We start from the raw sequence: 15,286 nt of genomic DNA on the forward strand, positions 1-15,286 counted from the left end.
ACCCCCTTAACTTCATTCTATCTATGTTGCCAGATGTAGGATAATCACTGTAGTTGTGTCAGGATATTAAAGGAGAATTCCGGCAATTTTTCACATAAATCACTCCGGGGGCATAAACATGGGTGCTCATTTACATTAGTGCTGGGCGGTATGACCAAAAATGTATATCACCGTATTTTTAAAAATTTTACGGTTTCACGGTATATGACGGTATTTTTTTTTTCCATGCATAATCAGATGTTCACAGCATTTTCTATAGGTTGAGAGAGGAATTGCTGCAGTAGCCTACATTAACTAAGGATGGTCCATTTTACTGTCATGATGTAGAATAACTCCTCACTAGTGGTAATGCAGTTTTGCATGGCCCCAGAAAATGATGCTGTTTACAAAGAGCCACTCATGATTCTAATGAAGAATCTAATCAGAATGCAAAGACAATTTTGCAGTCAAAATACAGAACTTTTACTGTGCAAATTTCACAAACATCTTGTATAAAACCAACTTGCAATAATTATACTTTTTTGAAAATTATACAATTTAAAATAAAACCTCTCTGCTAATATGCTTACTCTGTCAAATAGGCCTATCAGAAACATGCCTTATTGTTATTGTGTGGTTTACATAACGTTAGTGGTAGGCTAACGTTAACTTCATGTGGATGTCTTGTTAGCCTGCCATGAGGGGCAGCCGTGGCCTACTGGTTAGTACTCTGGACTTGTAACCGGAGGGTTGCCGGTTCGAGCCCCGACCAGTGGGCCACGGCTGAAGTGCCCTTGAGCAAGGCACCTAACCCCTCACTGCTCCCCGAGCACCGCTGTTGTAGCAGGCAGCTCACTGCGCCGGGATTAGTGCGTGCTTCACCTCACTGGGTGTTCACTGTGTGCTGTGTGTGTTTCACTAATTCACGGATTGGGTTAAATGCAGAGACCAAATTTCCCTCACGGGATCAAAAGAGTATATATACTTATACTTATACTTAGCTTCGGTTCGGTTCGCTAGGCAAAACATTAACAAAAAAGTTTGTTTTGGTGTACTGATGACAGTCAGGATCATTTCTAACTAGCCAGCTAGTATTGCTCAGTGCATGTCTATAACATGCTTTACTTGCTACCTGGATAATTTCAGCGAATATTCTTAAGGTGAGATGAATGATAAGAACATTAAACTTCACTGTGTTCGGTGGGTTGCTAACGAACGACATCACCTACTAGCCAGCTAGTTACAGCTGTTGAACAATCTCAATATCATTTTCGTGACGGTAAATCCCTTTCAATGCAATATCCCTTAACGTTTTTCCTTAACTAAAGAAACAATTTAAGGTGTTCTGTGCAACACCCTTAAATAAACCCCTTACCTAAGGAGAAATTAAGCCTTAAGGGTCATACTTCAGGGGATACTTCAGGCGCGGCGCAACGTTCCAAACGTTGTGTAATCAAATACACCGGTATGGCGGTATATTAAAAATTCATATCATAACGAAAATATACACCGGTATGCGGTGTGAACCGGTATACCGCCTAGCACTAATTTACATTCATATTTACAGGTGGGTCTCAAAAAAAGTTTGAAGTACATTTTTCCCCCTATTTTATTTTAAAAAGTGAATCTTTCATATATTCTAGATTTATATAGAGTGAAATATTTCAAGCCATTTTTTGTTTTAGTGTTGATGATTATGGCTTACAGCTCATGAAAATCAGTTTATCAAAATATTAGAATAAAGATGTTATATAATACAGACTTTAACCTCTTACCTAAGGAGCTAGGCTAGCATGCAGCAGCCAGAAAAGTTGTGGGTTCAATTCTTGGCTTCCACCATTGTGCATTTGAGCAAGGCACTTAACCCCAAATTGCCCCAGGGACAATGGACTTTGTAATATACCGTAATTTAAATATATAAGTCACTTTGGATAATAGTGCTAAATTAATACATGTAATTACATTAATGTACAATGTAATTAAATGTAAATTAGGTCTGGGAAGTCAGGGAAGATATGTAGGTCTAGTTATGAAATACTTTTTTCCAGATGTGCAAAATTATGGAAAGTCTGGAGGTTTTGCTCAATGTAATACATTTGCAGAAAAGTCTATAATACTAAAAATAGACACTTGTTTTATAAAACCATGTAACTATTTACCATTAAAAATAGACCTTAAATGTGGTTATTTGTAACATGCTATTGTTTTTAAAGCCACATTTCTATAATTTAAAGACAGGTTGTAATAGCTAAGTGGGAATTTATACTCGAAAGGCAAATGTTATTGACGTCATTAAAGGAATGCATCATGGTCTGAAACATTCATTAACAATGTCCATCCAAAGATGCAGTTAGAATGGTGAAAACAATATCCTTAGCTGTATGACTGCAGATAACGTTTTTGCAGAGCAGCTAGCTGCTCATTGATTCACCGTTGCCGCTAAAAACAGCACCCCCTATCGCAGCCGTGGCCCACTGGTTAGCACTCTGGACTTGTAACCGGAGGGTTGCCGGTTCGAGCCCTGACCAGTGGGCTGCGGCTGAAGTGCCCTTGAGCAAGGCACCTAACCCCTCACTGCTCCCCGAGCTGATTAGTGTGTGCTTCACCTCACTGTGTGTTCACTGTGTGCTGTTTGTGTTTCACTAATTCACCGATTGGGTTAAAATGCAGAGAGCGAATTTCCCTCACGGGATCAAAAAAGTATATATACTATACTTATACTTAATTGAAAATTACTGTATGGAGGAGCTTCCTCCCTTGGCCATTGAAAACGACGTGATTCACGAGCCGCTGGGTTCTGAGGTGTTTATAATGGACTTCAATGAGGGGCTTGAGGAGGAAGCTCCTTCATACAGTAATTTCCCATTGCGATAGGGGGATTTTGGGAACGATTTTGTTCATTCAAAGTGTTCAAATAGTAATATTAACAGTAATTTATCAGATTAGTAATTCACTTTATATATTTTTTATTTTTCTCTGAAATTTTAGGGAGGGTGTTCCTCCCTTTCCTGAATGAAGGAGCCTCCTCTGGTGTGAACGTATGTCTCATAGCTCATCTCGGCTTGTCCCCTGCACTTGTCTGGCGCTAGTTAGCCGATGCTACCATGGGGGTGCCTCGGGCATCGGCCTAGCCATGCAAATAAATCACTGTTTTACACCATTTACGAGGCTCAAAGTAGCTCCATACTTCATTGGTAGACTTCCGAGGGCCTTGACATTTAAAACGAGACATTGAGAACTTTGAAAACGTTCCCTAAAGGTTCCCTAATAGGTGCACAAAACTATACCTTTAGGGAATGTTCCCTGATGGTCATATTAAGGATAAATTTTTTATCCATTAGGGAACGTTCCCTAAATGTTCCCTAATAGTTGCACAACACTATACCTTTAGAGAACGTTCCCAGAACGTCATTTAAAGGTTTATTTTTTGTGACCTTCAAGGGACCTTTAGGGAACGTTCCCTGAACGTTTGTGTTTGCTGGGATACTCCATATAGCCTATATTCATTATCTTTAGAGATCAGTTCAGTGTTTCCCCCTAGAAATGTTTCCAGCAGCGGTGCTATTGATTGTAGGAACCCCCCCCCAAAAAAAAAGAAAATGTTGAAAAAATGACTCCTTTAATGGTGACTTCTGGTGGATTTTGTGAAAGAAATGGACAGATTGAGTGTTACAAATTATGACATAACCATCAACACAAGCATTTACAAAGCATGATTATTGCAGTACTTGAACAGGATTATTCATGTTTTTCTTTTACCTTTTTCATTTACATTATTAGTAATTAGCCACTGTACAATGTAGGCTAAGCCACTGTAAAAACTATTACCAGGGTGCGATTTGTGTAAAAACCAATAAGTTTGTAACCCCCCCCCCCCCCCCCCCCCCCCAAAAAAAAAAAAAAAAAAAAAATGAACGAACGATTCATAGTCTAATGTCATGGCTAATAATACCCTATATTATTTTTGCCACCTTTGTAACATTTAAGTTTTAGTTTACCGTGGTGTAGGCTATGACTTTAAACAGCGAGTGTGCTTGGTATGATGATCAGCTCCTCTAATGCAGGGTAGGACTACGTTTTGACAAGCATACAAATATATTGTATTGTATATATTGTAGCCTATATTATGGCACTGAAGTCTTAAGTTAGTGAATTGGCTAACAGTGTTAGTTGGTAACCAAATAGCCTACACATTGCGCTACACGCTGCGTAGGCTACGTGCATTCTCTCTCCTGCTGATTTGCGTTCAGTAGCCAAGTGCGTAATATTGCAAAAGTTGAAAAAATAAATGTGTTTATTGTAGCCTACAGAAAATAAATAGCCTATCATACTGTCAGTTAATTGCCTACAGTGCAGTGAAGAGTTTGGAGAGTGAAGTTATAGGGCAACTTGAAGTTTTATGAAAATAATTTACGAACCAGAACATAAAGACCATTCTTGCAGCTGTTAAAACACCCGCTAGATAGTTTAAATACCCACCAACATTCGTTTTTGCAGTACAGATTATTTCTAAAAGTTATTTGTCTACTACTGGCTGATTTATCAAACGAGTGCTTTCTCGTTCATCCTCCGCAAACTACATGTGTTTCGGTAGAGAGCCATTGAATAAGCGATGCAATTTCTGTAACACTTTTTGTGACATTCAGCAAATATCTCCTCATTTAATGTAAGTTCCTTCGGACAATAGGCCTACGTTCTACTCTACGTGCAGTTGTCCTCCATCTCAGTTGCATCAGTTTTCTAATTTTGAAGGTTCTAAAACATTATTATGCTTCACTGAATCCTTCTCGTTTTCTTTCATTTGTCCAGCTAACTTTTCCATTGAACCTAGCCATTTATGATGGATTACACACTCGACATTCTGAAATGTCCTGCACGATCAAGGCCAAATTAAGTTATCACGCAGCCACTCTGTCAGCAGCATCAGTGCTGACGGTGACAGGTGCGTTTCTGATGTCAGATTATTATGTAGGCTAGCCTACTAGACTGTTCTCACGTTGCAGCGCTTTATGAAGTAGGATTAATCAATATGAGGGGCAGAGGGGGATAAATGTTGTCCCCCCCGACGATAAAAATAATTTAGCAGAGGTAGGGATAGGAAAACCAGAGGGTGGGAAATCCTCACCATCCCCCCCTACAAATCGCACCCTGACTATTACTATTTAGAATGATTTACGATACATGATACATTCAAAAATAATTGATGTCCTATTTTTTTTTTTAATTAAGGCATTAAGACAAAAGGCAAAAGATGTTTTTTTATTCCTCCCTTTAGTCAATTTCAGGATGGGTGTCTTAACTTTTGCACAGCACTGTATAAACTATATAGACTTCTCTTTCATGTCATTACACTGTATTGGTGCTATGCAAGTCGAATTGAGTGCCTGTCACTTTAAGGCCGTGACGGCCCGTGGGGCTTGCTTGATTCTCACAGTTTTAAGATAACTTAGCAGCGTTGTTGTGCATGGTGCATAAGAATATGTGGATGAAATGAATTATGTTTTCCATGTCATTTGGTAAAATAAATGCTCAAAAACTCGAAGAAAATCTATCTTGGATTATAAGAGATAAGTGTCTTGTATCATTTCTATAATTTTGGTGAGCTCTACAGGAATTACAAACTATCTCCAGATGTAAATGGTTGCGTATCCTATTACTCAAATTCAATTAAACCCACCAATAGGCTAGCTAGACCTTAGTTTCACAGCCTAGGTATTTTAGCAACACAGGGCTTGAAAGCATTGCCTGTATCACAAACAAAAACGAAACAATGCGTGGAATTTATCTGGGAATAGGCTACTGAAGGTAGGGGCGAGCTACCTCGCTGGCGTGTTTAACTTGGTTCCTTGGTTAACATAATGTAGGCTACTTTTTTTGCTCAAAATTGCGTCTGCTAATAAACTTAAACATAAACACAAACAAGCATGATCTCCTGTGGAATCCCTGACTGCGCCTTCAACGTTAGCCTACTATTATTTGTTGACATCAAACCTGAACGAACGGCAGCTGTTCCTGAAGTTCACTTGCATGTTTTTTTTTTTTTTTTAATTAGGCAACTTTTTTTGCAGTGGCGCTTGAATTCCAGGAGCGGCGCTGCGCCGCTGATGAATACATTGTAGGGGAAACACTGCAGTTGAAAATAAGGAACTTTTCATATTGAGAAATATGCAAAAGTGCATGTGCAAAATGTAGCTTAGGCCTACATTTCAATGAAGTGCTAACAGAAATAGCCTAGTCCATGAACTATCTCAGTTAACATGTAACAGTGTAGGAGTGTAACTAATGTTTAGCTCATAGTAGATTATAGATTAAACTTGAAGTGCTTTGTTGATGTTTTAATTCCATGTCGACTGAGCCAACACTGGTGCCGAGATGAGTGCAATGTCACTTGCCACGCACATCAGCACCGTCTATGGAAAACTTGGGTTGCACGTTTGCTATTTTTGAAAACGGAGAGGGTAAAATGTCTGTTTATGAAAATAGCTGGCCATGTGTAAACGTAGCCTAAGAACCAAGCATAATGCGTTATTTATTTTTTTATCGCATTAATCCCCTTTGACAGCTACTATTTTGACCCTTTGCTGCACCGTTTCTTGTCTTCATACTGCCACAGACACTTCCTAGTAGGCTTCTGCCTCACCCTCCTCCTTCTGTAGTCATGGAGATAATAAACACCAACGCAGTTCTGAACTCCTGGTAGGCTGAATGGCATTTAAAGCACTGTGGACACGGGTGACATGAGTTAGCCTGACTCCGCCTGTCTACGTACTTCCACTCATTTTCATTTCCCTACAGTACTCCGTCTGGAATAGCATGATCCGCCTTCGCTTACTTCGGCTCCTGGCAGCCGAACCAACCAGCGAACAGAGGGCGTTCCTGAGAGCAATTGCGTTTAAGTTGCAAGCCTATCGTTATCGTTGTGGTTAACATACGTCATTACCAAATGTTAGTGATTGAACTCCAATGATTTCAAACTTCAGACAAGCGTCCACCAACCAGGAAATAAACGTTTGTCTCTGCGGTGCACTCATGGCTTTCGACATTCACATTAGTTTCTGTTGTTCTTCTCAATACAACTCTGCACACCAGCATCACACTTTGCCGACACCGTCAAAATTACGATTAAGTTCTATTTTGTCGGCGCCTCTCCATAAAATCCATTGTTCATCCAGAGTTTGCTAGACTTTGTTTTTAATAACCAACGAACACCACCACTAACCACTCGGTGAGTTGCACAGTTTTGAAAATGAACGTTAAGGGTTGTTTTAAGGACATGTTTGTGCATGCCCATAGCCAGCCAGTCAAAGGCGATTCAAAACGAGTCAGAAAGTTGAGACAGGACCCATCGTCAACATTTCGGTGTCCACTAGAGATGCGCGGTTCGCGGTTACAGCCGCGGACTCCGCGGATCGGGCGGATGACGTGAAGAAATATAATATTTTAATTAAATTCGGGCGGGTGGCGGTTGAGCCAATCAAATGAAAAAAATATAGCCTATACATTGTTAAATTGTGTTACCTACATCCGAAAAAAACAAGCACACTTTGAAATAGTCAAATTTTCATCAGGCAGTTTGGCCTAGTTGCTTCTATGCGTGCTGCTTTGTTTATCTATCAGAGACGGCGTTGCGGAATTGGTGTAGCCTATTCCGATGTTTCACTGAGCAACCCCTCTCACGCACACACACACACACACACACACTAAAGGTAACAAAGTTTAAATTAAGTAGCCTTTCGTAGCCTACCAGCATGTTTTCCTCTCCAGTGTGCGATAAGACAGAATAGGCTACAGTGCAAGTTGACCGATGATTCATCTCCCATGTCGCGTCTCGTTGCAGAGCCTTAGTAGGCCACTAAGCAAATCTGCAACCTATGAGCCCAGCTGCCAGTATTGGGGGCCTAAACATCTCGTAGATGAGACTGACTGGGTTATTTTGTTTCGATATTATATATAAAACACATAGTCATTGTAGCCTACCATTCAGGGAATAGGCATTTAAAAGAGAGACAGATTATGGAGTGATGACTCAGAACTGACATCGGGCAATGGCAGTGTGAGATGTTCAGAACGTAAGAGCTAAAACTTCTACAAGCTCATTAACATCCACAGCGGAAAAAAGAAGGTAAGAAAAATAGTCGGAAAACTTAGATGTGTAAGGCAAGCAAGCAAGTTTGGCGGTTGTTACTAAAAATGTGAACATGCACGTTGCACTGCTGTGCGGTGGACTTTCGGAATGAATGGAGTCGGCGTTTCTTTAATATCGAGGCGCCGATCGGCCTGCTGGTATAAAATGAATTGCGCTGTCTGTCTGAAAAAGACGCGCTCTCTTCCCATGCAGTCAAAATGAATGGGAGTCTTCTTCAGAACAGGCTTGTCATAGTGTCACCCTGACATGACAGTGCGTAAAGTAGCCTATAATGTGAATGACTTGTTATTTTATTAAGGATATCTTTCTTTTTGCAAAAAAAGTACAATAGGCATTAATTAGTAGGCTAAATAGCAGCATGTTGAAATGATGTGCCAAATTGCGTTTTTTATTAGCCTACAATGATAAAATTGTAGGCTACAGGCCGATGTGCGTTTTATTTGGAGACTGTTTTGCGAGACAAAGACTGAGTTTGCTGCTGATATTCTGGGGATAGGCTACAACATAGCCAATGTAGGACTTTAGCCTTTTAATATGTTTGCTGCATTGGATCAGTCTTTCTAGAACAGGCAAGAGCTTTCTAGCCTCACGTCAGCAGCACCGCATCACCCATATTAAAACAACCAGCGGATGGCGGGTGGGTGCGGTTTTGAAAATTGGTCAAAAAACGTTGGTGCGGATGGATGGCGGATGGATAATAAGTTTTGCTATGCGGTTACGGTTGAAATAATATCCGCGCATCTCTAGTGTCCACCACTCTAGTTCATCCAAAACAAACCAGAAAAGGGACTGCTAAATACAGGAATTATTTATTATCATTTAACCTGAAGAGGTAGGTTGTGAGTGCTTGGTTCAGAGAACTGACTATTAACTCATTGAATGCCAAGCTGTTTTCGGAAGCTTTGTCCTAGAGTGCCAGCAATCTAGACCATTGTTGATGATTTTTGTACAGCCACAGCATATTCTGTGTTATAGCTATGAACACATACAATGGCTCGTTTGAAAGGAGAGACTTTAAGCTCTCAGTGGGTGCAAATCGTGTATTTCTACACACTTCTGTTCCTGAGAAATCGCAAGCTAAACAGTGGCTAGTTTTCATCAAAATCGCTGTTTTTTTTCTAGAAATGGAGATATAACGTCTTTCATGAAATATGAAGTGTTCCCTGTAAAGTTTCCGGGAAGTGACCTAGCAAGACCTGGCGAGACTGCCACCTAGTGATAGACCCACGAAAATGGCTTGGTTTTGAGCTGACGTGCATGCGTCACTGATTCCACCCAAAGTGGCAACCGAGTTATGATAAAATGTCCAGATTGTGCATGAGTTTTCGATCGTCATATATTTCATTTCCATTCATCACAGAGTTCCCAAAATCACATATAAGGTGTGTTAGAGTGTCTAGTTTCGTAATTAAAAAAAAAAGCTAGAAACGTAATATTACGTTTTTGGCACTCAACGCATGGGAAGGAAAAACGTAATGTTACGTTTTTGGCACTCAGTGAGTTAATGGCTGCTACCTTTGTCAGTGAAGAAAGAAGTGAATATGTCAGCTGTGAGGCTGGTAGTTTGAGGAGTAGGTAGAGGATTGAGTAGTTTTGAAGATGGAAAAGACTTTTCGGGCTCATTAATAATCCCCCAGAGTGTACCACTGTAACTGCCTTTAGCAGTTGGCTGCAGCAACTCGGGTACAACCAATTGTTTTTGTCTCTTTTCATACCAACAGCCGTGGCCTACTGGTTAGCGCTTTGGACTTGTAACCAGAGGGTTGCCGGTTTGAACCCCAACCAGTAGGAACGGCTGAAGTGCATTTTGAGCAAGGCACCTAACCCCTCACTGCTCCCCAAGCACAGCTGTAGCAGGCAGCTCACTGCGTTGGAATTAGTGTGTGCTTCACCTCACTGTGTTTTCACTGTGTGGTGAGTGTGTTTCACTAATTCACGGATTGGGATAAATGCAGAGACCAAATTTCCCTCACAGGATCAAAAGAGTATATATACTTATATACAACAGTACTCAGTGACCTCAAGAAACAGAGATCTATGTGAAAAATCACCAGAATTCTCCTTTGAATAAGTGCTTGTAATGGGAAATGAGATTTTGGTCATGTCACAGAGTCCTAAACAATAATTTTATGAAAAATCTCTTAGGCAGGGGAACAGTCTGCAATGCCCTATTATTCCTGATCTGAAAAAACTGGAGATTGAAGTGAACTACCTGCCACAAGACTGGGCCTCTGATATCCTCTGCTACATACATACAGATGAAAAGACCCTTTGCAACCTAATGGACATAAAGTAAGTTAAATTGTGAGAGAAACAGAAAGAAAGAAATATATTTTAATCAAAATGTTTTTGGGAAATAAAGGCATGTGATCATTATGGAGTGTATCTGTGTTCTGTGTTACTTGTGTCCACTATCAGTTCTATTAGACCCCGTTCAGACTGCAGGCAAAAGTGGCCCAAATCTGATTTTTTTTGGGGCGGTCAAGTGACCAGGTCAGACTTCAGAAGTAGTGTGAACACTCAAATCTTTCCCAGATCTGATTTTTTTATATCAGATTTAGACCACTTCCATATGTGGTCCTAAATCAGACCCAGGTCTGATTTTTTTCAATGCGGCCGCAGTGGGAACAACCAAGTCGGATTTGGTATATCGGAATATCCGAATTGAGCATTAAGACTTGCAGTGTGAGCGGGGTCTTACTCTACTGTTGCTGAGTAATTGTGTTTCTGATGAATTTGACTGGCCTCTTCCTTCTGTTTTAGTGTCTGGGCAGCTGATAAGATAAACAGTGGTGGAGCAGGTGCATTCTCTTCTCTTAAATTGAAAAGAATCACTGATGAGACCTTCAGGTGAGATTCTTCATGAAATCTGCTTTTTCACTAGTAAATGCTAATCACTCAACATGTTATCAGTTTTGTTATCTGTAGTGAGAAGGCCTTGATGCAGCCATTAAAAAGTGCAGTACAGTCCATACCGTCCCAGCCCTACTAGCAGGGTGTACATAATTATCGGAATGCCTCCAATTACCACCAGTCCCGTGTTTCCGTCCTCTTGCATGTATGTGTCACTTAATATTCATTTCTATACAAACCAAGACGGCGGATTCCTAAAGAAACGCAAGCACCCACACCATTGGTGTATCTAAATGAGCTATGTACCAAAAATGACAATTTACCGTGACTCGAAGAGCTGTAAACAGTGTTGTAAGGCTGCGTGTACAAATCCGCTTGGAGCTCCAGTGGAATTTTGAAGTAGTGACGAGAATTCTCGGTATAACCGTTCATGTGCCGTGTGAATGGGTGGAAATAGACGACCCACCAGGCCAGCATTAACCTCCGAGCGAGTAAACAAAATCAGATATTTCAGGCAGTAAAAGCCCCAGTAAGAACCAAACCAGATTTTGTTAAAATCTACACACTTATGGCTACTGAAAAATGTAAGGTTAATTTATCAAATGTTATTTTGAAGTATTAAGAAACGTTGTTTTAGAATTTTCAAACGAAATGGGTGATAATTTAAGATGTTATGATAATTAGCCGGTGAATGTAGAGCCTACTGATGTAGACAATGTAATCCCACTCGGTTTCAGTTTGTTGAAGGGCTCAGCGTTGATACACTCCTGGTGGACTGTAGTGATTCAGCTGAAAGTTTTAGTTTATTGGTGGTTGGAACCAAGGGGGTTTCTGGAGGGAACAGAGGCTGAGTGGGCCTTGAGATCAGTGCTCTCCACAGTGCAATATTTTAATTCACTAGTTCACATTCCTGAATTTGCATAAAGACATAAAAGCATAATACATAAAAGCATAATAGAAAAGCATGTTTGGCGAAGTCTCTGGCCATGGTCCTGAAGGGCTTCGCGGAATCGTGCCGGAGTCGACTGCGCAGGCAGGAGTCGGGCAGGATTCCGCCATACACCCCAAAAATTGCGTTTGAAGATGAAGGACCCTATGGCCAGAACCACGCTGAGCAAAATCAATGGGAGTGTGTGAGGTGCGCTTTCCTCAGATCAGAGATTTGATCTGATATATGAGTGATAGGCGTCGGAGGACCACCGGCCTAGAGTTTTGAGGGCTTGATCGGACAGACCGTTATTTGCCGCAGTGGTGGCTGCACCAATCCTAAAAGAATGAGTTGAGTAACGGTCTGCTGGGATTCCGACTTGCGTTAGAACAGCTTTCAGCTGCATTTGAAACCAGAAGCAAATGACGGAGCGTCCATCGTCTGTAGCAAAGGGGGGATCTAATGGGGATGCGATAGAGGAATGACTTGAATTAAGACAGTCAGGGGCGCCTGTCATCTATGGCAGAAGGAGATCTAATGATGAAGCACATGCCAATCTATGAGTTGACATTCAAAACGGCAAACTTGTTTGGCAAGATCCCTAACCAGGGTGAAGGAGTGCTTAGCAGATTGGTCAGACCACTATCCGCGGTGGTGGCTGTACCAATCCTAAAATAATGGGAAGCTTGAGGGCTAACTTAACATGCATGCACTTGCACACATAACATGCACTTAGCATGACATGCAGGGCAATGAGCTTGCAGTTGCAGAACTCTGGGTCAGTGCAGTGGAGTACAGCTTGCAGTTGCAGAGCTCGGGGTCAGTGCAGGGGAGTACAGCTTGCAGTAGCAAAGCTCGGGATCAGTGCAGTGGGAATAGAGGACTGATGTAGTTGCTGATGCTCATGGCATGTGATTCGAAGATTTGTGAGTGATTCATAAAGTTAACATTCCAAATTACAATCTACAATTCTGCTGTTTGGCAAGATCCCTAGCCAGGGGGTCATGGAGTGCTTTGCAGGCATCATGCACAGTGTTTCCCACAGAACTGAATTCTATTTGTGGGGGTAGGTTTGCAGAATTAACTTGAATTCAACAGTTTTTAACAAATTAGCGTAGCATGGTTATGATGAACCAGATTTAAGCACAATTTAGTACAACCTGGAAAATCATTGTGTGGTGGTCAATGTTGACATTGTGGTGGGCCGCCACAAATAAGTCAATGTATGGGAAACACTGATGCAGGAGTGTACTGCGCTGGCAGGAATCAAGCAGGATTCATGTGATCACCCCAAAAATTGCAACCCAATTGAAAAGACCCTGGCTAGGACCATGTAGGCTATAGATAAGGTGAACGGTATCTAAGGCCCCTGGAGTATTTGAGCAAGTGCTCGGGTAGACCGTTATTGCCTGAATGAAACCTAAAACGGTCTGTGCCAATACCAATATGCGTTGGTAGATATCCGAGTTGCCCTTAAAACCAATGAGGGTTACAGGTTTCTACTTTGCTGTATTAAGTTTGTAGAGAACACTGAGCTACCTAGCATTATGGTAGCCGATCTAGAGAATAAATATGAACCTGTAACAAACACTTTAATAGAGGCAGTTTGCATTCAAGAGCATGAGAAGAAATTTAGAGAATGAGAGCAAGCGGCTAAGCTGGAGTAGGTTAGGCATTGACATGAAAATTAGAACAAGTGAAGAGCCATCTTGAAGCTAAAACTGATTAATGGATGTTAAGAAACCCATGCTTGGCCCCAGCCGTGGCGCAACTGGCTGGGGCACCTGCACCGTATGCCGGCGACCCGGGTTCGATTCCCGCCCTGTGGTCCTTTCCAGATCCCACCCCGACTCTCTCTCCCACTCACTTCCTGTCACTCTCCACTATCCTGTCTAATTAAAGGCATAAAAAGCCCCAACAAATATACTTAAAAAAAAAAAAATAAAAAAATAAAAGAAACCCATGCTTGGCAGAGTCTATGGCTCAGCCAAATTGCTCTGGGGGGATCGTGCAGGCGTCACTGTGCAGGCAGGAGTCAGCAGGATCCGTGTATACAGCCCAAAGATGAGGGCAACTAAGGCACCTTAAAAAATGAAGCAAAAGGGTTTGTAAAGAGCAAAACATGTAGAGCAGAAAGAGAAACTAAAGATTCAATAATGTCCATAGATTGACCTGGGTGTGATCTGGAAAACATCGAGAGGCATAGAAAACGGGGTATATTTTCATCAACAGTAGCCTACAGGACGTCTCTCGCGTTTACAACAGCTCGACGTAATGTAGGCTACTAAGCCAACAACGTGGGCACAGGTTCCCTGTTAAATCCCAAGATGAAAATACCCATTAACCAACTACTATATTATTCTTACTACATCAAATATTAACGTAACCTAACATATCTTAGTATCAATCTTCCACTAGCTAGCATTAACGTCAGTGGTTTTTGCACGGTGATTTGCACGGCTACTCGCCACAACTGCTTGTCACCTTGTATGTATTCTAAAGTTTTGGATACACCCCTCCATAGCATAATTAAGTCCCTTTTGATAGCTTCTGGAGGAAAGTAAATCCTTTATTGACCAAAACGTCCTCATAGGGCTTAAAATCAACCCTCAAAATATAGCCAGGACCGATGCAGGCTTAAAACGAAGTGGGAGATGAAATTACCCAGGATACCGTGAGAGCTCAGCGAGCCGGCCACATTTTTCATATATTTTCGCAAATAAGCATATTCAAATTTCAAAATATGTTGGAATATGTTAGTTTGATGCACATCTGATGGACTGTTGAGTTTTGAACACAAGTGCCTTAATCTGCCTTAATAACAAGTGCCTTCATCTAGTAGGCTATAGCACTACATGTTTGTGACATAGGCTATCTCAACATTCAGCAGGAACAAGTGGGCTTTACAAACAGCTCTAATACAAAGCAACAAGATAAGAACTCCCTCCAGTAGTTTCCCACGCAACCTAGACCATGAAGGTCTGTAACAGATAATGGGCAGCAAGTTCTGCTTGAGACAAGAGAGCAAACCGGTAGTCACTGCGAGCGGAGTAACACCGATGCTGCAACCTCTGGAATAAAAAACCACCCTTACGGAAACATGCTATTGTGGCTGAACTGTGATTTGTTGGGAAGGTCAGCACTTCCAATATAACCTGGCCCTAGCCAGATGAATTTCGCTCCGCCTAGCTCCACTCATCCATCTGGAACCGATCCATTGAAGTGTTGCTTCAGAAGGCTGGACCTAATCAAAAAATGCTTGCATATGATTGAATAAGCCACTTGTCCGTCATCTATTGACGTGCTACTTCAACCACTCACATCGAAGCCAACCCGTGACGCTGATAACAGTCTCACAGTCGCTTCTACGCTATGTCACA

The 15,286-nt window shown here is 41.4% G+C and overlaps 1 protein-coding gene across 4 annotated transcripts in view; it reads left to right on the top strand.

Annotated features, from left to right (window-relative positions):
- The window catches only part of LOC143100176 (uncharacterized), a 91,793-nt gene that overhangs the window by 48,459 nt on the left and 28,048 nt on the right, over positions 1 to 15,286 (top strand). For all 4 annotated transcript variants that reach the window (XM_076263148.1, XM_076263149.1, XM_076263150.1 and 1 more), the window contains exons 11-12: positions 10,271 to 10,417; positions 10,889 to 10,975. In XM_076263148.1, the coding sequence (XP_076119263.1) occupies positions 10,271 to 10,417; positions 10,889 to 10,975 (234 nt within the window). The remainder of the gene's footprint in view (positions 1 to 10,270; positions 10,418 to 10,888; positions 10,976 to 15,286) is intronic.

The sequence above is a fragment of the Alosa pseudoharengus genome, unplaced genomic scaffold, assembly GCF_046254945.1.
Source record: "Alosa pseudoharengus isolate Yale_2024_CS ecotype anadromous, Long Island Sound unplaced genomic scaffold, YU_APseudo_1.1 YU_APseudo_1.1_scf_3, whole genome shotgun sequence".
Taxonomy (NCBI): Eukaryota; Metazoa; Chordata; class Actinopteri; order Clupeiformes; family Clupeidae; genus Alosa; species Alosa pseudoharengus.